The sequence below is a fragment of the Schistocerca serialis genome, chromosome 4, assembly GCF_023864345.2.
Source record: "Schistocerca serialis cubense isolate TAMUIC-IGC-003099 chromosome 4, iqSchSeri2.2, whole genome shotgun sequence".
NCBI classification, from domain to species: domain Eukaryota; kingdom Metazoa; phylum Arthropoda; class Insecta; order Orthoptera; family Acrididae; genus Schistocerca; species Schistocerca serialis.
Window position 1 is genome coordinate 471,148,195 of NC_064641.1, and position 27,373 is coordinate 471,175,567.

Genomic DNA, 27,373 nt, shown 5'->3' on the forward strand with positions numbered 1-27,373 from the left:
TTGAAAAGAACTTTTCCCTGGGAGATTAAAACTGTGATAGGGACATAGACTTTTATCTAGATCTTTTTATGCCACAGTCGATAGCCTATCAACGAGTCGTCCACGGGTCGTCCCGCTGCCGGACTTTGAGCTTCAGTCAGCCAACACCGCTCTCCAACTCCAGATAGAGTCTGTTTGGTTATCAAACGTGGGAGACAGTCTGGAAAAAAGGACATGGCTGTAGTCTTGCCAGTTGGATTCAGCGGAAGCAAGCACTCTGCAGAGGAGCGGCTGCTATAATGAGCACTATTGCTCCGATTACGTGTACGGGATCGGGGTGTGAGTGTGGATAGTTGTGTTCAAAGGGCGGCATATGATCGGCTCTGCCGTCCGAGTACACTCCGCGGAACGACTCAAACCATCAGTCTGAAAATAGGAATCAGCCAGGGAAGGCAACCATTCTATGAAGATACTTCGCTTCTCCTCCTCCCTAACAGAGATAGTCTTCAGCTACGCTGCGTAGCATCTGAGCGCGTTGAAAAACTGGAAGGGAGGTAAAGCGAATGACTACGATCGCACCAATTCCGGAGTAGTACAACTATGGCCCTAGCCCAACTACGGTCTGCCCTTGATACATATCAGTGGGCGGTTTATCAGAAAGGACCAGCAGCATTATAAGACTGTTCGCTGACGAAGCAGTTGTTTACATAAAAGTGCAGGATTTGGACAAAGATTTGGAAACACCAAAAAATGCATGCTTGAACATAAATATAGATACTAACTAAATCTGCAGATTGCGCTGTTGTATTAGACGAAGAACGGCATCTGTGTGATGTGCTTAATACGTTGCAAGTGTCGGTAGAACAGTGTTCTGCATTGTGAGTGCGTTATGGCGGAGCTGAGTGAATTCGAGCGTGGGCAGATTGTTGGCGCTCGTACGGTGGGTCCTTCCATAACCAAGGTAGCTGAAGTGCTATGTTTTTTCAAGAGGCACCATATCGAAGATTTCTTCCGCTAATTCACATCGCGGGCGAAAGTGTGGGCTGAGTGATCGTAACAGACCGTAATTCAAGAGGACTGTCGTAAAAAGTAAGCGATTGACAGTTTTAAAAGTCACTGCAGGATCGAATGTCGCACTCGCGAACCTTATCAGCACCAAAAGAATACAAAGTGAGCCCCATAAGCAGAGAATAACAGGGCGAAATGGAATTCCAAAACCACTTATCTGTTATTCAAACACCGGTGACAGTAAAACTTGGTGCCGAAGTCATAAAACCTGGACTGGGAACAATGGAAGAATCTCATTTTGGTCGGATCAGTCTTGTATCGCACTGGTTCCAACGTCTGGCCGAGTTTACATCCCAAGAGAATTCCGTAATGACTTGGGTGGCCATATCATGGTATTCCATGGGTCCCATGGTTACTCTGCAAGGTAGCATTGCTACCAAGGATTTTGTCATCATTTTGTCTGCTCAAGTCCATCCTGTGAGTCAGTGTTTGTGCCACAATGGCGATGCTGTGTTCCAAAACGGCAGTATTCCTGTTTACACAGCTCGCATCGTCCAGCACATGCTTTTCGTGAACGAGGGAAGTCGCCAGGTCTCAATATTATTGAGCCTTTGTGATCTGCTTTGAAGACAAGAGTGCTCGACTTCTAACCACCTCTATCACCGTTACCTGAACTTGTTGCTATTTTGTAGGAAGAACTGTCTGATATTCTTTTGAAAACCATATAGGCCATGTATTTATCCATTCCGAGAAGACCGGAAGCTTTTTTCAGTGCCATCGTCGTTGCTACATTGTACAAGTATTAGGTATGCTAAAGTGTTTCTCGTAGTCGTTGGACGGTCGTACGGAAGCGCTATGAAAGTCTCGGATATGATTTCCGCTTAGTGTAATAAATAAGAACTTTCTTTAAATCTGGCCAACGCAATGTAATATATATAACGAAAAGAAGAACCAGATAATATCCGATTATAATATTAGTGGTGAACATTTTGCATTTTGAGCACGTTTCACTGCGTAAGTATTCATAGGTAATACTAAGAAAAAAAATTGGGTAATCACGTGAAATCAGTAGCAGAAAAGGCGAATGAAAGACTTTGATTTATTGGAAGGCTTTAGAGAAGTTCAGAGCATCTGTAAATTAAATAGCATAAAAGAAGTTAGTGCTACCAAATCTACTGCCCGGAGTTTGGCGTGAAACAGACTTAGAAATATATCAGTAATACGTTCCTAGGAGCGCAGCATGTTGGTATAGCCCTTGTGAAACTGTAATAAGTAATGCTCGTTAAAGTCAAATGAAATCCTTTGAAGAATGACAAGGTAATAGTCGCGAAATCCTGCTGGGTAAGTTTAGTGAACCAGTACTTGAAGAAAACTGTGCAACCATTTTGATGTCACCGGCGTATAACTCGTCAAGGGGTCATGAGAGCAGCATATGAGGTACTAGTGCGGGTACAATTGAATATCGCAGTCATTTTTCCCTCGATCAGTACAAGAAGGGAATTGAACTGGGATCGCTAATATTGGAAAGAAGTACCTTCCATCCTGCACTGTACGCTGGCATCTGACGTGTGTGCGAAGATATAGCTTTACATGGGGGCATATACCTTCAAGTCTCTCCCTCTGAAACTGACACAGTGGAAATCTGTAGGAAAGAAATTCTTTTATACACCAAAACGTTGGTTCAGTTACGGATGGTTTTCTCCTGCAGCGCATCGCCAAATCATAAGGGGCTCGTCTGATAAATCAGTATGTTCAGCATCCTTCAGGAGCGTGAGGAAGACAGTTTGATTTCCTCATTTCGTTTGGGACTCTCGAAGATAAGGAAATACTTTCTCAGTCGTCCGTCTCCTCCATTGTAGCGCTGAGTGTAACTGTGGGAGAAAAGCAATACTCGCTTCCTGTGGAGGTCATAAATACCAGAATGAACATGTATCACACATGTGGCTACGGAATCATTCACGATGGAGTTCTTGGATATAAAGGTTAGCTTGTGGCATCAAATTCGGACGAAATACCAAGCTTTCGATGATTGCCTCCATTGTCGTCGTCAGGAACCAAGTCTGTCGTGGAACTGGCGAAGTTCCTACATATATGATCAGAGGACAGCATTAGGACATTGATTAGATTACTCCACGGAGATGGTTCATGCCATCTACGTCCATAGACCACTTTTGCGCTCCCTGTCCAGAGTTGCGTGAAACGTCATTACTTACGCCAGGCAATAAAGTCTTTCTCTGTACTGCACTCTTTCCTTATCAAACTCACACTTCCATCCACTGGTAAGTGCACAACCGCTATCTCTACTGAAGTTTTTATCACACAGTCTAATTACCACTAATGGAGTCCCAATAGTTCCATGCATAAGCCAGAATTCTCGTTTGTTTAAACATAATGGTTGAAATGGCTCTTAACATCTGAGGTCATCAGTCCCCTAGACTTAGAATTACTTAAACCTAACTAACCTAAGGACATCACACACATCCATGCCCGAGGCGTGATTCGAACCTGCGACCATAGCAGCAGCGCCGTTCCGGAATGAAGCGAGTAGAGCCACTCGGCCACAGCGGCCGGCCGTTTAAATATAATCTCATGTTTATTTAACAGGCTGTACTCAGCCTCCGTTTAAAAGTAACACCACTGAAGTTGTCGTTTTAGCATCTCCCAACCTCCCTGGACCCCTTTCTGCAGCAGTCCTCGATCCAGTTTGATCTGTTCTCCTTACCGTCCCCTATACATTACCTCATCATCATGCATCCCATCCCAGTTCCGTCCAAAATTTATCCAAGACTATTCTCGCACCAACTGGAATGCCTGCCAGGAATCCCCAGTACCCATATTGGCAGCACCCACCAACCAATCTTACAGCAACCTGATGATGTTTCTCATACCATGTCCTTCCTGTATCAGAGTTTGTCAGACGTTATATCCTCCCACAGTCCAACCAAGACCGTACACTACCACCACCCTACCCTTTCCTAGCAAGCCCTACTCCTCCTCCGAGAATCTCGTCGCTTATACCGCTCCTTCCTAGAGACTCGTGACTGGGATACACTAGCATCCCACTGGAGAATGCGGGGACTCATCAGGAACTTATTAAATATTAGAAAACGCCGGAACAGGTGCCAAACATGCAGCATACTCGGTACTATACTCCCCATTAATTCTTCCACGTGTTGGAAAGCATTTCATCTACTCACCAGCATTAATTCCATTCCTCACTACCCGCTTCTCCACAACAACCATTCCCTACCCAAAAAACTGGCCAAATGTGACCACTTTGCATCCTATCTTTCCGCATCTTCTCAACTCCTGACGGCCCTCATTTTGATTACTCCCTCTTCCATACAATACAGGAACGCACATTGTCACACCCCTGGCTCGCAGCTTCCAACTCTTGGACAGCTTCTATAAACAGAATTACATACACCAATTACAGCACACCACATACAAAATTACTTTACAAAAAACGCAACACTTCCCATAGTCACGACCACGTTGCGTCTCGTCACCGAAAGGAATGTCCCTTCTCCTTTCCAGTCTCCTTTAGCATCCTTTATAGCACAATCGTCTCCACAGGTTACTATCCTGAGCTGCGAAAAACCTCCACAATCGTATTTTTCCTCAAGCTGCGTAGAACCTCTGATGGCACTTCCTCTTACCACCACGTCAGTCTCACCTCAATGTTTAACAAGGTCTTTGAATCCATTCTTTCCAAATGAATCCATCAACACCTGAACTGACATAACTTCCTCCCAGTTCACAAGGTTGGATTCCATCCCAACTTCTCATCTGAGACACAAATCACGTAGCACATTCATCTTCTATCCCCCCAGCTCAACAACCAAAAATCCGCAATTTTCGTATTCCTGGACGTGTTCATTGAATTCCGGTCCCCTTTTGAAACTCCAGACATATCCACTTCCCAGTAACTGTGTTTTTCCTATCTAATCGTCCATTGTTTCTCATTTGAGCAATACAAATACTCATATCTTTCATCTCACTGCAGCCATACCCCAAGACTCTATTCTCTCTTTTCTTTTTTATCTCCTCCACCTGGCCAACATGCCCAAACCGCCTTCACCAGTTCCTCTCCTTCAATATATTCATGACACCATTGTCCTAACCTTCTACCCTACATTTCAGAAATCCCAATTATGTTTCTAAATCTGTCTCTATCAATTCACCTCGTGATACAACTATGGTCCCTCAAAACAACCTTTCCAAATCCCAAGCAATAATAAGATGACGAACCACTCCTTATTTCCAGTCCCGCAACTTTTACCTTATCATTTACGAACGTCCTATCCAGTTAACTAAAACACTACAATACCTCTGACTAACACTTAATCACCAATTAACAAGGAAACGCCATCTATTAACCGTTCTACAAGAACACTACAACAGACCAAAACTGCTAACCGATCGACCGCGGGGATTACACTGTTCCACACTCCTTCACATCTATAACTCACTGATCTGACCGATCTCTTGTTACGCAAATTTTACGTGGATTTCCGCTCCCCCAAATTTTTATCACGCTGTACGATCCTAGATTGCCACACGCCCCGCCCACCTTTTTGGATCTGCTTTCCCTGCCCTACGCGAATCAACTGCCAAATTACTCAACACCTACTAATATCCTGTGTTACCCGCAAACTTGACGGTACCCACCGCCTAGTCGTCCTCCTGCTCTCCGATCCTACTACTCTGCGGCGCCTATATCAGCACATTCCTTCCAACACTAAATCTAAACACTCACCACATCATCTCGCAATGCAACCATTAATCACTTTCGCTTACCTGACCACGAAATCCGCCCCTAGTATCTACTTGTCCTACCAGATATAGCAGTACCCACCTCTCTTACCACACGCTACAAAAATACTTTTTATTTATTTATGTATAAGTTATCGGCTTTATGACTTGTCTGATACGGCCCGCCACGAATTCCTCTCCGGTGCACCCTACGTCCTCAATTATGTGTTGGAATGTATTCCAATCTGTGTCTTCCTCTACAGTTTTTACCCTATTCCGCTCCCTCTAGCACCATGGGGCCATTTCCCTGATATCTTAACACGTTCTGTCCCTGCTTCGCGTCAATGTTTTCCGTATGCTCCTTTCTTCGCGTCATTCCTTACTTTGTCAGTCTATGTAATTTTCAACATTCTTACGTAGCACCACATCTCAAACACTTCGATTCTCTTCTGTTCAGATTTTCCCATAGTTCATGTTTCATCAACATACAATGCTGTGCTTCAAAACGTACATTCTCAGAAATTTCTTCCTCAAACTAAGCCCTATGTTCGATACTTCTCTTGGCCAGGATTGCCCTCTTTGCTTATGGTAGTCTGCTTTTCATGCTCTCCTTGCTTAATCCGTCGCGGATTATTATTCTTCCAAGGTAAGAAAATTCCTTAACTTGGTCATCATCAATTTTGATGTTGAGTTTCTCGCTATTCCATTTCTGCTGCTTGTCATTACTTTCGCCTTTCTCTAGTTTAGTCTCAATCCATATTCTTTACTCATTAGACTGTTCATTCCATTCAACAAGTCCTGTAATTCTTCTTCACTCTCATTGGCGATAGTACTGTCATCAGCAAACCTTATCATCGATATCCTTTTACTCTGACTTTTATTCCCACTCATGAACCTTTCTTTTATTTCTGGCATTGCTTCTTCGATGTACAGGGTGGATAGTAGGGACGAAAGACTGCATCCCTGCGTTACACCCTTTTTAATCCGAGCACTTTGTTCTTGGTCTTCCAGTCTTGTTATTTCCTCTTGTACATATTGTATATTACCCACATTTCCCAATAGTTTATTCCCTTACTACTATTTTTTCTCGAAATTTCGAACTTCTTGCTCCATTTTTACATTTCGAACACTTTCTTCGGTTCGAGAAATTCTGTGAACGCCTGGTGCCTTTACCTTTCCTAAAGCCACACAGATCGTCATCTAACAGATATGCACCTACGTACATACTCTGCAGGCCACCAAACAGCGTGTGGCGGATGGTACCCTGTACAACTACCAATCATTTCCAGTCACCCGCAAATAGAGCGATGGAAAAAAGACTATTTATATGCCTCCATATGAGCCCTAATTTCTCATGTCTTATCTTCGTGTTCTTAAGCGCAATATATGTTGGCGGCTGTAGAATCGTTCTGCAGTCAGCTTCAAAAGCCGGGTCTCTAAATTTTCTCAGTAGTGTTCCTCTAAAAGAACTTCACCTTACCTCCAGGGATTCCCATTTAAGTTCCTGAAGCACCTTCGAAACACTTCCGTGTTGTTCGAAACTACCGGTAGCAAATCTAGCAGCCCGCCCCTGGATTGCTTCTATGGGTTCCTTATTCAACCTGGTATAGATCCCAAACACTCGAGCAGTACTCAAAAATAGGTTGCACTCGCGTCCTGCATGCGGTCCCCTTTACAGATGAACCACGCTTTCCCAAAATTTTGCTAATAAACCGAAGTCGACCATTCGCTTTCCCTACCACAATCCTCAGATGTTCGTTCCATTTCATATCGCTTTGCAACGTTACGCCCAGATATTTAAACGACATAACTGTTTCAAGCCGGACACTAGTAATGCAGTATCCAAACATTACGGCTTTGTTTTTCCTATTCATCCGCATTAACTTATATTTAGAGCTAGCTGCCATTCATCAACGAACTAGATATTTTTTCTTCGTACATCCATAGTTGAAATGGAGGACAGTGGGACGTCTGCTGGTATAAATATATATTAAAAATGAAGAAATTCCTCCAGCTGTATTTTTTTTTGGCAACTAGCTTCAACGTTGTAACAACTTCCTCTTCAGGCTCTATAAAAATACCATACATACAACAACCAATGTGACATCAGTAATCTATGAGTTATTATGTAAACAAATATATTATAGACATATTACATAATGGACTAATTCAATAAAATTAATTACATTTTGGCCATTTTCATTAAATTCAGTCATTCTGGAAATTAACAGTTTATGTGGTACAAGTAAGTACAATGCGGTAAAAATAAGTACAAATAACCTAATCAACCTTAGACTAGATCACATTTACAATACGAATTTTATACGCTGTGTACTTTACTTTGTGTCTTCGTACTGATAAGTGTTTATTAGAGGAACTGCAACTATTTCACAGGTGTGACGAATTGTTTCGACAGACAGTACCCAGTTACTTCTTTTGGAGTATTGCTATGAACTTGATTGTTGTATTGACCATGTAAGTATACAAGAATTACACTACGTGTGACCAAGGTTACTGCCGTTGATGAGACAAAGATGTTGAAATAGGGTTTTTCAGCGACATGTTAACTTACATTTTTATTCGCATGAGTATGTTTTAGATTGATTAGTATGTATTTTACACCACAGACTACCTTTTATTAACTAGGTTCCATATTCGTTTTCCGGTTACTTATTATTCGTTTTGCGACGTTATGATTGACGTTGTTTAAGTAACTCGCTTGACTATCACTTTAGTATGATGCCAATGCAGCGTTATGCAAACATAACTCTATTTCTACCTTTCCCTCCCTTTATTATTCTGTAATGATGGATCTTACCCTACATATGTCTGCTTAGCAATGCATATTCTCTTTAGCACTATTTATTATCCGCAAGCGTAACGGCTTGTCACCTAAGTTTTTTATATACACTTCCATCTCATTTGCTGCTTGACATTGATCTGTAATAAACACGATCACGTATATATAATTTCATTTGTACTTATTTGTACCACATGTATTGTTAATTCCCAGAATGACTGCATTTAATGAAAACGTCCAAAATGTAATTGATTTTATTGAATTCGTCCATTATGTAATATTTCTATAATTTATTTGTTTACATAATAACTCTTAGATTACTGATGTCACATTGGTTGTTGTATGTATGGTATATTTTATATGGTCTGAAGACAACGTTGAAACTAGTTGCCAAAATAAAATACAGCTAGAGGAATTTCTTCATTTTTAATATAGACTAGATATTTTGTCAAATTGATCTTGTATCCAGAATGAAATTTCCACTCTGCAGCGGAGTGTGCACTGACATGAAAGTACCTGACAGATTAAAACTGTGTGCCGGACTGATACTCGAACTATGGACTGGCGGAATTAGAGCTGTGAGCACGAGTCGTGAGTCGCGCTTGGGTAGCTCAGATGGTAGAGCAGTTGCCCGCGAAAGGCACAGGTCCCCAGTTCGAGTCTCGGCCCAGTAGACAGTTGTAATGTGCCAGGAAGTTTTGTATCCTCGACTTCCTTTTCCATTCTCCTGTGTATTATTCTTGTCCGCAACTCGGATGCATGAACTATTAAACTGAGTGGGCGATAGGTCTCGTACTTATCTACCCTTACTATCTTCGGAACTGTGTGGATAATGTATTTTCCTGAAAGTCCGTTTGTTCATGCCAACTTGAATAGTTGTTTGGTTGCCATTTCTCCCAATATTTTATAAATTCCGTTCGAATGGTATCTATACCTTCTGCCTTACATTTTCATGTCAACTCTTCACATCTCTTGATCCCCTACCTCTTCCATATCGACTCCAACTTCTCCGTTTAACACAAACCTACGTTTTTTTTTAATGGAACCCCGTTAGTTTTGCTAGCACATCTGAACATATAAACAAATACGTAATCAGTGCCGTTTGTTGCATTGTAAGATGTTAATTACATCCGGAGATATTGTAACCTAAAGTTGACGCTTGAGTACCACTCCTCCGCTGTTCGATCGTGTGTATCGGAGAGCACCGAATTACGTAGGGATCCAAAGGGAACGGTGATGGACCTTAGGTACAGAAGAGACTGGAACAGCACATTACGTCCACATGCTAACACTTTTTATTGGTTTTTTTCACTGACGCACATGTACATTACCATGAGGGGTGAGGTACACTTACACACGTGGTTTCCGTTTTCAATTACGGAGTGGAATAGAGTGTGTCCCGACATGTCAGGCCAATAGATGTTCAATGTGGTGGCCATCATTTGCTGCACACAATTGCAATCTCTGGCGTAATGAATGTCGTACACGCCGCAGTACATCTGGTGTAATGTCGCCGCAGGCTGCCACAATACGTTGTTTCATATCCTCTGGGGTTGTAGGCACATCACGGTACACATTCTCCCTTAACGTACCCCACAGAAAGAAGTCCAGAGGTGTAAGATCAGGAGAACGGGCTGGCCAATTTATGCATCCTCCACGTCCTATGAAACGCCCGTCGAACGTGTACCTCACCCTTCATGGCAATGTACATGTGCGTCAATGAAAAACACCAATAAAAAGGTATTAGCATGTGGACGTAATGTGCTGTTCCAGTCTCTTCTGTACCTAAGGTTCATCACCGTTCCCTTTGGATCCCTACGTAATTCGGTGCTCTCCGATACACACGATCGAACAGCGGAGGAATGGTACTCAAGCGTCAACTTTAGGTTACAATATCTCCAGATGTAATTAACATTTTACAATGCAACAAACGGCACTGATTACGTATTTGTTTATATGTTCAGATGTGCTAACAAAACCAACGGGGTTCCATTTAAAAAAAACGTAGGTTTGTATTAAAAAACATACTTCCGTGCATTTTTTTATGGTTTGCATTAACCAATTACACTAGCCCCTTTCCTCACGTTCGGTCTGTGGAATCGATTCGTCAATATTTGATGTAGTTTACGAAATATATCCAGCAGTAATGTTAGGAGACTCACCCTGTATATCTTAGACAACAAAGAAATCACCGAGCGAGGTGGCGCAGTGGTTAGACACTAGACTCGCATTCGGGAGGACGACGGTTCAATCCCGCGTCCGGCCATCCTGATTTAGGTTTCCCGTGATTTCCCTAAATCACTCCAGGCAAATGCCGGGATGGTTCCTCTGAAAGGGCACGGCCGACTTCCTTCCCCATCCTTCCCTAATCCGATGAGACCGATGACCACGCTGTCTGGTCTCCTTCCCCAAAACAACCAACCAACCAACCAACAAAGAAATCAGCTTTTTATCATTTAACCAACACACTACCATCTGTATATTATTTTGTGGAAACATTCATGTAAAAACTGTGATATATTTTAAATTTTTATAATCGTTTGGCTAAAGTGCGGCGATTGTAGCCACATACAGCCCACTCACGCCATGAACAAATATAAAATCCACCGCTGACTTTTTGAAATTCTTGTATTTAAGATGACGTTGATGCTCAGCACAGCAATTGGCAGTAGCAGTAGATAATATAGATTGTCCCATGTAAAGGGTGTCACACTGGCAGGTAATGTTATAAGTATCACACTCTTTGTGTGGGCTGTATTGGTACTTCGAACATTCACGTGTCTCATTGACTACATTCGTGTATCAAACTGGGAAATCCATTTTGTACATTTTAAACATGTTATGGGTTCCAACTTGTTTGTTTGCTTTGAAGAGCATCATTATATTTTATTCATTCTGTGATTCTGTGCCACGTATTCTACACTTTGTTTAAGTTTCATCTCGGTTGCTATATACTACACACACATTATGCTTACATTTATGATATTTGATTGATTTATAGAAATTGTTTTATGTTTATTTACATATGTTGTGAACACAACAAGGAATTGTTGTGGAAAATCAAATTAAAATGGCCTACGTGCGTTTAACTGGGGAGCTTCAGTTAAATCATTTCGAGCAGCATAGGTTTGGACGGGCCAGTGATTTTGGAATTTGAATACGGTTGTGCAGACGAGACTCTATTACCTCTAGTGCGTGGCGTGAGCGAACTGGCGAGCGGCAACTGCTCCGAATTAAAATAATTTATCTGTGTGTGATTCTCTGGGAACTTCAGTTAAATCATTCGTGTAGCCACAGATTTGGACTGGACAGTGATTTCAGAATCAAGTTAAGGCCGTGAATCTCACTACAGTCGAGAATTTACAGTTCTTCTGGCGTGCAGCCTGAATGAAGCGCCTTGCAGAGGCTGTGCCAAAGCAAGCCGTGTGCGGTTAACTGGGAGTTTCAACTGAGTCATTTCGACCAGGCCACAGGTTTGGACAGGGCACTGATTCAGGAATCAGCGAATGGTTGTGAATGGCGCTACAGGCGAGAATCTGCAACTACACCGGCGCGCAGCGTAAACGAACTGGTGTGCGGAAACTTGCGAAACTGGACGACCTCGCCGTTAACTGCTGGCAAAAGACAGAAAACGCGCCCGCTTCGTTGAACCGCGGCTTACTCACCGGCCGGCGCGTATCGCGCCGCGACGCGTTTTGTTGTCGTCGTCGTCGTCGTCATCATCGACGGCGCGTATAGGAGGAAGGGGAGGGAGGAGTGCGGGAGGGGGAGGAGGAGCGCGCCCATTGGAGGGAACCTGGACGGCGTTCCCTTATAATCGAACCGGTGCCACGCGCTCCGATTAAAACAGTGCCAACCCGCTGCATGGCAAGGAAGATTCGGATTTCATGTACTACCGACGATGAGGCCGTTAGAGAAGCTGCTGAATAGGTGAGTACGGGCCTGCTTCGGCACTGCTCACAGCCGAGCTTTATTTACTGGTGTGCGGAACCACGAAATTCCGGCCTCATTGGTAGAGCGCTTTGGAATCTACGACGCTGAAGCAAAATTCGGATCGTAGCGATCGAGCCACAACTACGACGCTTGTGTACACTTCTTGCTGATTTGTTCTGCCGATGTGTTTGTGCTCCTCACAACATCGCACTTGCTTATTAACATAGCAAACATTGAAAACATGTAATCATATTGGCTAACTGTGCTCATGTTAACAATCTGCTCAATCTTAGCATACGATAATATGTTGAATGCAAGGGGTGTCTTATGTAAAACCCAAGTTTGTTTACGTCCATCGAAACAAGTATCACAACTGTAGGCGCAGAATCATATTTCACTTTCTTTTGCACAATTTGGAAATATTAATATCTGTTGAAGGTTATTGAATTGTTGTTATTGTTGTTGTCTTCAGTACAAAACCTAATTTGATGCAACTGTCCGTGCTAGTCTGTTCTGTGTACGCCTCTTCATCTTCGCATAATTACTGCAACCAACATTCACTGCGTAAAGCCTTGGTATCTTTCCACAATTCCCACCCCCACCCCCCCCTCTCCACCCCAACAGACTGATTTCAGTTACCAAATTGGCTATTACTTGTTGCCTCAGCCTATGTGCTATAAACCGGTCCCTTCTTTTAGTCAGTAGCGCCATAAATTTCTTTTCTCACTAATTCGATTCTTTATCTCCTCCTTAGCAATTCGATTTGCCCAGCCTATCTTCAGCATTCTTGTGTAGCACCAAAACATATTCTCGTTTGAGCTGTTTATCGTCCAAGTTTCACCCCAATAAAGTACTTTCAGAAAAGACTTCCCGCATTTAGATTTATATTCGATGTTAGTAAATTTCTCTTCTTCTGAAACTCTTTTTTGGCTACCGCCAGTCTACATTTTATACCATCAATCAATAAAACATATCTACTGCATTTAGTGTCTGTTTTTCAAATCCTTTTCCCTCAGCATCGTCTGTTTCAATTCGACTATATTCCATTACGCGTGTTTTACTTTTTACTTTTTTAATATTCGACGTATAATTTCTTCAAGATGCTACAGACTTCAGTGACAGAATTATTATGTCATCAACAACCCTCACAGTTTTTCCTTCATCCCATGAGCTTTCCAAATTTTTCTTTGGTTTTCTTTTCTGCTTCGTAGGTGTACATACTAAATAACATCTAGGATAGGCTATAGCCCTGTCAGTTTATTGACATGGTTTCAGTGACAAACGACAACTTTGTTTGACAGAATTAGTGTTTTCTTTTTTATTATTGATTTAAGTAGATGTAGCTGCATGTTGGAGAATATCTGCTGCAGCTGCTCCTGGAGATATAAAAACGTACCAAGCGTGATGCCGCAGTGATTGGGAGTACTCTGGTTCGAACCCCAGTTCGGTTGTCGTGATTAACATTTACTGTGGTGTTCCTAATCAGCTTCAGACGTGACAATCTCTTCTTCCATTCCTTCTCTAGCTGAGCAAGTGCAAAACTCTATATTTCTTTTAAACAAAATGCTATTAATGCTAATTAAAATCAATTAGGTAAGGTAAAATATTAAATACAGATAAAATAACATTCTTCACTAGATGTCTGATCATTTAACGTATGTAAGAAGTCTAAACACATGCATGAAGTGTCAATTGGATTTATACGAGTTTGAAATTTTAAGTAGCACAGTAATGCTAGTGACTTCTTGAACAAACCATCCTTTGCCAATTTTTTTCAGTATTTTACCTGATTCTACAGGACGTATTTAATAACTTTTCTCTCAGGGTGGAAACGGTTATCTTCTTCTTCTTCACTGGTGGGTTGTTTTAAGAAAGCTATCGATTGGAAGCTTTCTACTTGCGACCGTTCTGCACTTCGTCCTTAATCCACTGCGAACTTTGTCAACTTTTAATGTCATTCAACATTCTCAGTATTCTCTTTCCTCCCCTTGTCTTCACTAGAATCTTTCCTTCAATGCCTCATCCTTAAAGGCAGTTTCTTTGCAATGCATATTCCATTCGAGATGTTTTTTCATTCTTAGACTTTCCACTAGTTTTCTCTCTTCTTCTATTCTCATAAGTATTTCTCCATTCGTCGTTATGCAGTCCATTTAACTTTTAGTATTTTTTGCCAATCCAAACTTCATAATTATCCAAGTATTTTTCTTCTTTCTTTCTGACTGTCCGCGATTAGCTTACGTATAAGACTAGATTCCAGACGAAACACTTGACCAGTCCCTTTCTTAATACTACCGGAATTATTTTTGCTGTCAACAAACTTTTTCGCCTCTTTCGTCCATTTTCTGTCATCAAGTATCCCAAATATCAAAAAAATTTCTTCTTCCATTGTCTTTCCTTCCAATGATATTTTGAAGGGACCTTCATGTTTTATAATTCTCATCACTATGTTCGTTCCTATGTTTATTGGCATTTCATACTCTGCTTCCACCTTTACAAGCCATTTCAAAAATTGTAATTATTCCCTTTGGGTGATCGTCTGCGTACGTATTTATATTTATCCTTTCTTCTAGTTTTATGCCACTTTCTTTTTATGATGTGTTATCTGCTAGTTTCTCAGCATGAATAGCGAAAACTGTTCCTGAAAAATAACACCCTGTCTCAACACCTCTTCCAACACCTGCCCTTTCAGTTTTCTCACTGCTAATCCTTACTTCCACTTTCTGTCTCGAGTAGAGTTCCTTCATACGTCTTCTGTCCTTCCAGCCTAAACCTACATTGTTCACGGTTTTCAGGAAGATAATCCAGTTAACTCTGTTAAACGCTTTATCGCAGTCAACATAAAGTGTATACATATCTATCATCCTCAAACATGCAGTAGCATCTCGTATTGCTTCCTTACCTGAATACAACCTCACCCATGTTGTCTTACATTTTTCTTTCTAATCGTCTGAGTAAAAGGCTACAAATGGCCTTTGTAATGTGACGTAATATGAAATTAACTGTCCCGCAGTCTTTGCGTTGTTTTATGTTGTATCCTTGATAAAGGACTCGAATAGTTATAAGTGCATTTTCAGGCCAAATGCCTTCGTCACATATCGATGAGATCGGTAGATCAGGATACTGCGCTATTTCCGAATGCCTTTAAGCTTCAATGGTATTTTATCACAACTCACTGTTTTCCTCCTTCTGAGAACTTTAATGTCCTCCACATCACATCTAATTTGGTTCATATACATTTCATCACATTCCAATTGTACTCGCCTATAAATTCCTTGTGTTTCAAATAATTACTCAACATGTTCCTTCCAGATCTATTTTTTTCTTCTATGTATGCTATCATATTTCCACTTCTGTATAGTGTACTCTTTTTGCTTACTTTTCTTGGATCTTTATTTTTTATGTTCTTAATTATTTCGCACATTGCTTTTAATTTACTTTCCTTTTCCAGTTCTTCAGTCTCCTCACACTGACTTTTCATACACTCCTTTCTAGTCTCGTCATTTGATCTTCTCAGTATATTATTCAGCTTTCTATACTGCTGCTTTCCTTTTACACAACAGTCATTCTCAAATTTCCTACGTTTATCCAATTTATCTGACGAATTTGATGTGATCAATTCTTTCCTATTCTTTCCCTTCTTTACTTCTGCAATCTCTTGCCCTAAGGCTTTCAGAAATACATTTTTAATCATATTCCATTCCTCCGGTACGCTGATCATTTCTGCTGAATTTTCCAGTTATTCTTCAGCGATTTGAGTTAGCGCTTAGATTGTTTTGGTTCTAGCTTACTCATATCTTATTACCTTACCAGTTGTTTTCGTTTAACATGCTTCAGTCTTGTTCGTAGGCTTGCCAACATCAAGTTGTGATCAGCAACAGTATCTGTTCCAGAGAATGTTTTCGCCATTTTGATACTGTTTTTGAATCTTTAGTTAGTAATAATAAAATCTGTCTGGAATTTGTATTATTACTAGGGGCTTTCCATGTGCACAGTCTTCGTTGATTGTTCTTAAACAAAGCTTTTGTCATCCAGAGATTGAAAGCGTTCACAGAAGGCTATTACACTGACATCCTCTTCATTTATGTTTCGAGTTAGAATCCTGCCACTATATTGTTCTGTTTACTTTTCCCTACTATGTCGTTCCAGTCTCCAATTATCATCCTTTTTTCTTGAGCCTTTTTATTACCTTCATAGATTTTCACGATTTGTTTCTATATTTCATCTATTTCCTCTTTCTCTGTATCAGATTATGTCGTGTAACCTGAATGATCAAAATATCCATTTAGGTGCTTACAATGTCGATTGATATTACTCTTTCATTAACTGACATAATCTTCTTATCCAGATTTTTCTTGTAAATTAAGCCATTTCATTTGCTTTTCTCCTTCTCGTTTAAATATTACTTTATATTATTCACGCTCAAAAATCTTCTTCCCATCGCACTTTGTCCTAAAATGTTAGTGTTGCACCTCTTATTTCTCTTAGTACATTTTCCAGTTTACTCACCCTGTTCATCGTACCCTCATTTGATATTACTTTTCAATTCCAATACTTCCCATTTTCTCTTTTTTTTTTATTCTCTAAGACATAACACTGATCTCTGAAAAAGTACCGACTAGGAGTTTCGAGTGTGAGTGGATCACTGCGAAAATCTTTTTTTCTCAAGAACTGCCATGCTTGTGAGATCCGTCCAGCGGGACAAGGGAGATCAGTAGTGGCTTCAGTGCAGTGGTTTCCCGTTGCCTTCCGCATCATATGCCGTTGCCCTTAATAAGTTAATTCGCTTTTAGGAATTGTTTCCATTCTAGCGCCATAAGGGCGCCCCCTCCTTGATGTCGCTCAACCATCGTAAAATAGACAGTTGACGGTTGGTCGAAAGGGATCTCTTATCCCATAAGATACTCGTTTGAACAATATCTCCACAGACTTCTTTGCCACGGAGAGGATTTTTCCCTCCTCGAATCTAGGAACGTACAGGCATTTCCTAGACTCTTCAGTTCTTCCAGCGAGGTAGATGTTTATATGTTAACAACAATTAAGATGACCACCGATTATTAAGTCACTGACGAAGCTTGTAAAGATAATCTTTGATGAAACAATTTTGCATAATGGGTCCATAATATTCCAAACGTTGGTGGCAGTGCCGATGTCAGAAAATTCAGACACAACGATGTGCAATAGAACTAGACTACTTCCGAAGCTGCTGAAAATTTGGAAACCGAACTGTGTCTGGATCCTATGAAATCTGGATCCTATCAAAATAAAGGGCGAAATCAGAAACAGATGGCGCTAGAATGGAGCCCATTACTAAAGGCGGATTAACTAATTAAGGTTAACGGCGTATGATGCGGAAGGCAACGGGAAACTGTTAGTTGGACAGTTGATACAACAGATATAAAGCAGATCCTTTAAGATCCCACAAAGATATGTACTGAAATGTACCGTTTATTTCTAGGAAAAACACTGTATTACTGTACCAAATGAGTCCTGGAAAAGTATCATTATGTCGTGTCCTGAACTTGTTTGATGCGTTGATTAAAAGGTATAAGAACGTGACAATATAACTGGTCGACAACGACATCAAATTTACGCTAGGCTGCAACGCCTATTGTGTGAATACAGCACAGAATTCACCTTGGTTTCTGTTTCCAAATTATATTCCAGCAGTAAGAGTTTAAATTACGTATGGTGAAACATCATACAGTACTCATGAATTAATGGCGAGTGAGCATGTAACTTTAGAATGTTTTCAGTTTCGTCCATCATTTCTTGATAGTTCGCACTGTTTCTTGATAGTTCGCCAGAACAACTATTTAGTTTGCGCTATGAGAATTGATGTGTGGTTCTAGTTTCTTGTGACAATCGTTCGTCCAATTAAACTTACGTTTGCACACCAGTTTTTACTGACAGATCTTTCCTGTCATGTTTTATTTGCTATCTTGTGCTTTTGTGAATGTGCAGTGTTTCGCATGTAGCACAAGCCACCACAGAAAACAACTGCACCATCAGTCATACTGTTCTGGATTTATGTCTCACATATTAAATAGTGATTGGTAACAACACAAATGAATATGAAGTATAATCAACATAGCAGAACGACTGTACAGACATCGAACTATTCAATGCAATATTTCTGTTTGGATGTATTCAACTGTGGAGGAAGGGCACACAGAGTTTTCCGTCAACAAACGTCTCGGTCGGTTGATTCGTCAGCACCATTCGAGCATCCAAGATTCATGCAACAAAAGAGTGAAGAAAAAGCTCAGAACAATTTAAAGACGCTGTCACAGGTTTTTAGTTGTTCGGATCAAATAATACAGCTGTAACAATCCGATTTCTGTGATTTCAAATGGGATAAGCTGACGCGGAATGTTTTTTTTCCGTAGATATTGGAAAAAAGCTAACTTTTATGATAGTCTTTCGCACAGTATAAATAAAAGGGAATGAACGTTGAAACGTTATATAGATATTTTTATCTCATTCCTTTCAGGAAGCGCTATTAAAATAATGTGGACATAACCTTGCTAACAATGAACAAGGTCCTACAGCGATAATCTCGAATGTTATTATCACCCACCTAATAGCATGCTGGCTTACTTTTGGTATCAAAAATCAACTTCAGTTCATCGTAGCAAGACTTCTACAAGTTCTCAACAAAACCGGAAGGTAGATGACTGGAAATTTTCCTGTACACATCACCAAATCCGGTGGATTACAGGGATGTAATGCGTAATATCTGGACTGGTTTTCGATGACACCATACATATAGGTAATTTGCATGACAAAATGTCAACTGCAGTTTACGATCATGCTCCACAGACAGCTGTACTACGGGTACTGCTATGGGACATGGACAGTTCTCCTGATACGGATCGCTACAACTGGAAAGAAAGCATTAGTCGTGAGGAATGCAAATGGTCAGCCATGATACCGACGCACTCAGCAGTTAATGATGTCTCCTGTGACAGTCATGGATCTGCGGGAACACCAAGTAAATACCCTGATAGCAAATTAGATATGCGATCCGTGCATAAGTAGCCACCAGACGCTGACCAAAAAGGGAACGCATGCTGCGCTGTTATACACATGACGTGACATGAAGCATAATTCATCTGATCAAGCAACGTCTTTAAATTGTTCCGTAATCCGAACACACAGTTCCCATGGCCGTGAAATCATAGTTGCGTTAACAAGAACAAGTGCTACCACGCATTTTGCAGGGTCTCATCTGCAGTAACTTGGTTGGAAGCACTTGTAGCACTCTGTCACCAGGCACGTTCACATTTACGGCCTATTCAGCCTTACAGAGCTGGCAAGTGTCCAACACATGCTTGTTGTTTTATTGCCAGGAAATATATCTGTTATTCGTCCATTTTAAGAAAATACTACCATTGCAGAAACAAGTATCGCCGCTTATGTAATTATCGCTTCCAAAAACCGACCATTCCAATATGCCCTCTTCCTAAAGCCGTTGAAATCAACAGCTTCTCATTCTGTATTCCAAACACTTGTTGTATACGTTTCGTGCCTCCACGTCTTAGTTACGTGACCTAAGCGTGCACATTGGCGAAGCTGAGGTGTGGCTGATCAGTGTAGTCGTAAATGTGCTACAAACAGCAACAGCACAGCGCCTCTAAAATCGAAGAGGTGACAAATTGCTCAATGTATCACATGAAATGGAAAGAAGAAGCCACAACTGTGAAAAAAACCTTCAAACTGAAAGCAAAGCAACCAAAACAGCTTTCGTTATCGTGGTTATACAAGTGTAATGTACTTCGCGACATCAAGACAGACGCATTTAATCTGCTCATCAGTCAGGGATTTAAGAAAGTAGCAGATGTAATTGTGTACAAAGAGGGGAGGACGGAGATTTCATTTCGAGTGGTCGATCAGGCAGTTCTCTCTCTCTCTCTCTCTCTCTCTCTCTCGTGTGTGTGTGTGTGTGTGTTTATAAACAGCATACACAAAAAAGGAGAAAAAATATATTCCTAGACTATCAAGTTAGACATTACTTAGCAAGACCTAGCGCAATTGTTGAAGTGAGTCCTGTATTGGTTTCCATAATTTATATTCTTACTTTCATAGCTAAGGGTGTAAAAATATGGAAATATACGTCATCACAATAAGTGTGAGTATACGACGTCTAGGAAAGGAGCAACATAGTCACTAACCAATTAATATTCAAAAGAGTTGCGTGTTGTGGTTAATACACCAACGTGGATATCAGAAATGGTGTATCCCACACACAGTTTCCAGTTTTTTATTTGATACGTTCATTATACACTCACAATTTGTATCTCAAAAGCCCGGTGAAAACTACACAGAAATATCATGACGTCGATGGATCGGAGTTTAATTTAAAGTCAAAAAACCTGAAATTAGTGTAATTTGTAATACAGATGAATATAAATAAAACTAAATGTAATGAGACATAACAGCGAAATAGAAAGTGGATAAACCTGCTTAAGACAACATGGTTATTTGCAACTACGACAGTACCTATATGTGTCTTTTACCAGCAATCAGTCATTTCAACAAAGTGTTCTCTTCATTCTGAGCATTATGCTGATGAAAAGTTCTTTAGCACAATGTTTCCATAGTCGTACTGTTGGAATTTCAGGTTACAAACAAGAAAAAGGAAACAGTCTTCAATAACTATTTTACGTAACAGCGAAAGTAGCATATAATAAAACTGACCAGTGGTTGGTAGTGGTGTAGTACTTTCTAATCTATGATGCAGAGACATTGCTGCATTGCGAATTGTCTGAGCTATAGAGAACACACCATCTTAGGAAAGAGACTGCTCGTTAGAAAAACAACAGCATCGGCCATGACGATGGAAGGTTTCATAAAACGGTTTTTTTTCTGATCCTTGCAAATGTTCTAAAAGTAATGTTAAACAGTACAGCTAATTTGTCAACGATGTGCTTCTCTCCCTAAAAATATTACCGCATTACCCTGAACCCTACAGGGCGTTACTAACCGCATTGTGTGTTTGTAGTTTAGGGGCACTCATCTACAAGGTTATCAGCGCCCGAACGAAAATTAATAGCAAAGAATGTAGCTAAAACCTATAAAATGCGATAAAAGAAGTAAGAAACAATCTGAGCTAAAACTTCACTCACTCTCTCCCAGTCGCACTCATTATCACCCGCACTGTCACACTAGCTCATATCCCGTAAGACAGAATTAAAATGATCAGATCTGCAAAAACTGTCAATTAAAACACAAGAGTAAAACTAAAATACATTTACAGGATTATGTGGCTCACTGGTCTTTAACAAAAAACACGGATGAGCCAGTCACCCTAACAACACATTAAAAAGGTCGCCGTAAAATTTTAAGGAAAAAGTCGGACATTTTCCAAACCTTAAAAGGCATACCACGCTCCTGTTATTGTCAGTTACAATAGAGGGCAAATCCGTCGACAAATTAGCTGCTGCCCTCTTGTCTGAATACAAAATACAGTCTATTAAAATGTGCTCCACCGTGATCTGCACACCACAAGCATCACACGTTGGAAAACCCTCATGCTTCCGTGAGCTGCGTCCAATGCGAAGACGAGTGGGAAGGACCTCATACCGTCTGCGTGGCTGGAAGGAGGTACGCCAGGCCGCGTTGTGGACTTTATAGACGCGGCTTACTGTCTGTAATTTCGGGTGTAGTGGAATACGACATGCCCTTCCTTCATTCGGAGGACTAGCTCGTCCATCTAGTAGTGGGGTGGAGTAAGATGAGAAACTATACTTTAACCTATAGTGCATATGTCCACTTGCAGTGGATACATAATAATGGTCGCTTCTTTGGAATTTTCAATCACTCCTGAGCCTGCAAATTTTCGCAGGGCACAGGACCAGTAGGGAGTATTCTCTGGAGTGGACTGCGTGCATTTGCAGTCTCAGGACTGATTGAAAACGCCAAAGAAGCGACCATTAACGTCTGCCCACTACAGTGGACATGTACACCATAGGGAGAATTCAAAGGCAAAGCTACTGTGGCACTTGTCACTGCACAGACACACACACACACACACACACACACACACACACACACACAGTTTTTCGAGCATAAAAATCGCGTTATGTATCGAGAATATGCTGGGACCAAGTAAGAATCAGACTGAACATTTACATTAATAATCTGACCGTTAAACACACTGGCTTAATGATTAGAGGGCCAAAAGTATGGCACGCCATAGCTTCTCATAAACCACTGACACAGTGAAGTCAAGTCAAATAAATGGCAGAATATAATTTTAGGTACGCATCGCAATCTGCAATCAGTGGCTCGATGTATTGTACATCAGGTGTAAATGTGGTAGTCTATGTTCTCTAACGGCTACATAAAATAAATTTACAAGAACTATCAGAATACCGAGAAGTGCAATTCACATTCAAAGTAAATTTTGAAATATACAGTACTTACGGCCAGTGATCGATGTCAAACAGAGATGAAAGCGAGTTCAGTAACTTTCCAGTCATGCTTTTTTCACAAAACAAGACAACAAAACACATTATCTGGAGCACTAAATTACATATTTAGTAGCGTAGAACTTGTCGGTTTTTCGGCCTTTCGCCACAAAGATCAAAAGTGAAATGCCAGAAATTAAATGAATAAATTTAATGGAGCGCCGTTATTCATCACATAAGCTTACTTACGAGCAATATCAAACCAGCAGAAAGTTTTTTCATGTAAACTACCAACATGGTTCACTGGCACGCCCACGGAAGTGGCCGTTCACGAAACCGAAGGGGTTCTTCGTCGTCATCGGTCAGTAGTGAGTTCACACTCTCCAGACAGAAATATACGCATAAATTCAGTCTAAACACCTCATAACGGCGCCAAGTCTCTACAGTGCTTATGACAAGTCTAAGACTTTCTTCGGTAGCCGGCCGCTGTGACCGAGCGGTTCTAGCCCGGAACCGCCCTGCTGCTACGGTCGCAGGTTCGAATCCTGCCTCGGGCATGGATGTGTGTGATGTTCTTAGGTTAGTTAGGATTATGTAGTTCTAAGACTAGGGGACTGATGACCTCAGATGTTAAGTCCCATAGTGCTTAGAGCCATCTGAAACATTTTTTCTTCGGTATTTTTCAGTTCGCTAAATCGTATATTAAGGATAATACCAAGAAGCAATACGAAATTAAGAGATCACCTAAAATCAATGTTAGTGGGGGGGGGGGGGGGGAGGCGAATGAAAGACTTGGATTTTTCTTAAATGAGAAAGTGCAATGCACCTGCAGTGGTAATGCATACAAGACAATAGTGAGATCAATTTTAGAGCATTCTTTCAGTACTTGGGGTCCTTATCAAGTAGGTGCGGCAACAGGCATCGAACGAAATCAGAGATGCGCTGCCAGGGTCGTAACAGAGCAGTAAGGCCCACACGAAAGAGTAACAGAAATGCTCGGGGAGCTAAATAGAAATCATGTAGTTCTTGCGAAGCCCTGTTGAGTAAATTTAATCTTCAATGAAGACTGCGGCCATTATGTTTCCAGCATCTACATCTCAATTGCGCACCATGAGAATGAGATGAGCGAGATTAGGGAACCCACAGAGGCAGACGCACAGTGATTTTTCTCTCTCTCAGTTTGGGTTTTTTATATAGTAGTAGGGACATTGGCGAAGTACTGCGCTCAACGCACATCTGTTGACAGATGGAGACCAGAGATAAACTGAGGATGACGGTAGTCCCACAAGATACGGGATGTTTTTGTTTGGTACATTTCCCGGAAGCAGAGACCACAACATATTGCGAAACACGCGACAGGGATGGTCAGCTAACTACAGTCCATCGCGCGTGCGACTTCCTCGTATCACTGGTCATGTGGAGACTACGTTTCACTCACTTCTTTACAGAGCTATACGTTTCGGTGTACTGTACCAAGAATTCCAGAACCTTATCCCCGCTGTCCCCCTTCCTCCTCTTCCTCCTCCTCCTCCTCCTCTCACTCTCACTCTCTCTCTCTCTCTCTCTCTCTCTCTCTCTGTGTGTGTGTGTGTGTGTGTGTGTGTGTGTGTGTGTGTGTGTTGGGGGCGGGGGAGGGTGCATAGTTGCGGACAACGAACAGCAATAGTCAGATGTCCAGAAGTAAACTTTCTTCTCCCTTCAGTATTCCCTAGCGATTTTCGGCTTTTAAGAATTCCATGGGTGATGACGACTTCTCTTTCGTTAATATTTTTAGCACTTCAGCTCATTTTGCGCATTCCAAGAAAACATTACGTTCCGCCGCCTCTGGCCTTCTTTTAATTATCTTCTCAGGCTTCCCCACTGTGTTACTGGAACTGTATATGATCTGAAAATTTTGAGATCAAACTAGAAATATGTGACGAATCAAAACGGATATTAGATATTTCAAAGTCTAAACACTGCCCTAGACAGTTCATTTTATGTAGATGGTAACCTACAGCGTGCAAATATTCAAAGAAGCCTCATTATCAACAGGCTGTTCTACTGCTAGAATAAAAAAGGTTTTATTGAATATTGTTGCTGTTGTTAATGTTCAGTCGAAAGATTGTTCTGATGCAGCTCTTCCTGCGCACCCTTCTTCATGTCTGAATTGCTACTGCAAGGTACATTCATTTGAACCTGATTACTCTATCCATGCCTTGATTTCCCTAAACAATTTTTAACCCCCACCCTATCCTTCATTACTAAATTGACTTTATTGACTACCAGTTTCGATTACACAAACTCCCAATCACAAAATATCAATCCAGTGTACTCAGCTTAGGTAATGCAGAGACGTTGAGGTAAAATTTAATCTGAATGGTTCCTAGTAACCATTTCCCCAGACCATTATACACGTGATGTTTCAGAATCCTTCCATCAAACATGTAGTAGTGTTAGATCATGTCATAGGGAACAACTTTTATTAGAGACAAAATGTTTGGTCACACTGCCCGGTAAACCTAGGCATGCCTTTGTCCTTCCCGGGATGACGAGATTTCGCCGAACTAGAAGAGTCCACTACACAAATTTGCTGCATACTACTGCCCCAATAAACTCGTAGAGGGATTTTCGACAAGAAAGCCTTAAGAAGAAATTTCTCTAAGCGGAGAAAGATATTTTCGAAGCGACACGGGAGCTTTGGTTGACTCAGCTACCCCCTTTCACCCGTTTATAGGTAACACCCATTGCATACACACGATGCAGAGCGCCTACACCCTGCCACCTCTCAAGTGCATAACCAATACAACAGGACTTCTACAGTCGCCGGGAAGCGTCAGCGAACATTTTATCTCTAACAAAAGTAGTTGCCGATGATGTGATCTATCACTCCTTGACGTTTGATGCAAATGTTTTGAAATATTTGAAATATTCTATATACTCGTACGGTCTTCTTTTTTTTATTGTGCCTTTGTTTCGTATCAGCGCAGGTTCGGCATGGTTATGAACGGATCTAGCGTGGTTAATTTTTAAAGGGTGGCCGGATTCCTTTCGTATCGCCATCCCGTTACCCCCCTGAGACAGGATGTGTGTCATGTGATTCATGCGAAAGAGTGCTAAAGGTTTCTAAATGTTTGCGAATCGTGTAACTGTGGCGGGCTTGGGTGCCAACCACGCGATTTTCATTCAGAAGGCATGACTGAAAAGAACCGCTAAGATCACAATTTATAACTGATGCCTTAATATTACCTATGATAAGCACGCTGGCTTGATTTTTTATGGACCTCATGAAATCGAAATGGGCAGTCAATAAAAAGCTTTTATTCAAATTTCAGCTGCTCCTGGTGACAGTGATACTATCTGAACATTACACAATAGTCCAAAGATGCTGACTTTTACAGTACGCCTGCAGTCAGACAACAAGAGAAACGTTACTCAATTATGATGTATTTTGCTACTTATTTAAAAGGTAAGATACCTTTCACTTAAACACCTTTAAGCTACATGGATAGCCTGCTTATGAAAAAGTCGGTAATCCTTCAGAGTTCCTGCAACAACGTTTTCAATAAGTAAACCCCATTTGATATAATCGTGCCGTGTCCCATACAGCAATAAATCCACTTGTTAGCTCTCTTTTGTTCATATATTGCCTAATCACATACAGTCAGTCGCGTGAGTTGTGAAATTTCATTGGAAATGACCTCGAATAGTTTCTTCTTAAGCCAACTCCCACTACGACAAAACTATTGCGTGTTTCTTCTGATTCTCTTGACGAGGTGTTAAAATGGCGCATTTGCAGTCGCAGGAACCGTAAACTGAATCCGAGCGCTGTCGGGATTTAGCTAATCGATGATTAAACTTCGGGCAACATTTAACAAACTTCCATTTGTCGCGCATCAATGGGAAAGAAATTTCAGAGTGGCTATTGTTGTATTGTACATTCGAGCGATAAATAAACAGTGCCTCTTTGCGGCACAGCGTGACTACTTGTATGCTGATGTCCGTCTGCTACTTGAATGGAAGAGAGTTCTTTTTTTCCTTCTTCAGATCATTGGACTGTCTTACCGCTTATTAACGGAGCCTTACGGACGGACTGAAATCAAGATTACATTATCTTTCAAGAAGCCATGCGTCCACAAAGAAGTTCTAACCTTTCGGCCACATTACAGTATCAACAATTAACGTTATATCTTCGAAAAGAAATGTAAACATTAAAAACTGGTATGAATGTCGCAAAAAAGCTAACTGAGGTAAAAGTAATTTGTTCAAATTCCAAACTAACACTGCGACACAAATGGCATAAAATTATGCTTTACAAGAGTGGGTTTCTGGTACCGTGACATCGAATTAGCGGTATGGTGGATGTATGTATGTGGGAAGTACAAGATGTTTACGCCAGAGTCCATAGCTCATTGATGACGATTGCAGGAGGATATGTAGGGGCCATTCGGCATTTTCTGTGGAATGTTAGTCTGTGATATACTTGGTACGAGAGACATTCGAAAAGTAA

General features: G+C 41.1%; 1 protein-coding gene across 3 annotated transcripts in view; it reads left to right on the forward strand.

Moving 5' to 3' along the window:
* LOC126475134 (BTB/POZ domain-containing protein 1-like) overlaps nucleotides 1-27,373 on the forward strand; it is a 472,458-nt gene that overhangs the window by 420,956 nt on the left and 24,129 nt on the right. The window contains exon 1 of one of the 3 annotated variants that reach the window (XM_050102729.1): nucleotides 12,404-12,472. The exons of the other annotated variants lie outside the window; for them this stretch is intronic. Within the exon in view, the coding sequence (XP_049958686.1) occupies nucleotides 12,444-12,472 (29 nt within the window). The 5' untranslated portion in view covers nucleotides 12,404-12,443. Of the gene's footprint in view, nucleotides 1-12,403; nucleotides 12,473-27,373 lie in introns of those variants that run through there. 3 annotated transcript variants of the gene reach the window in all.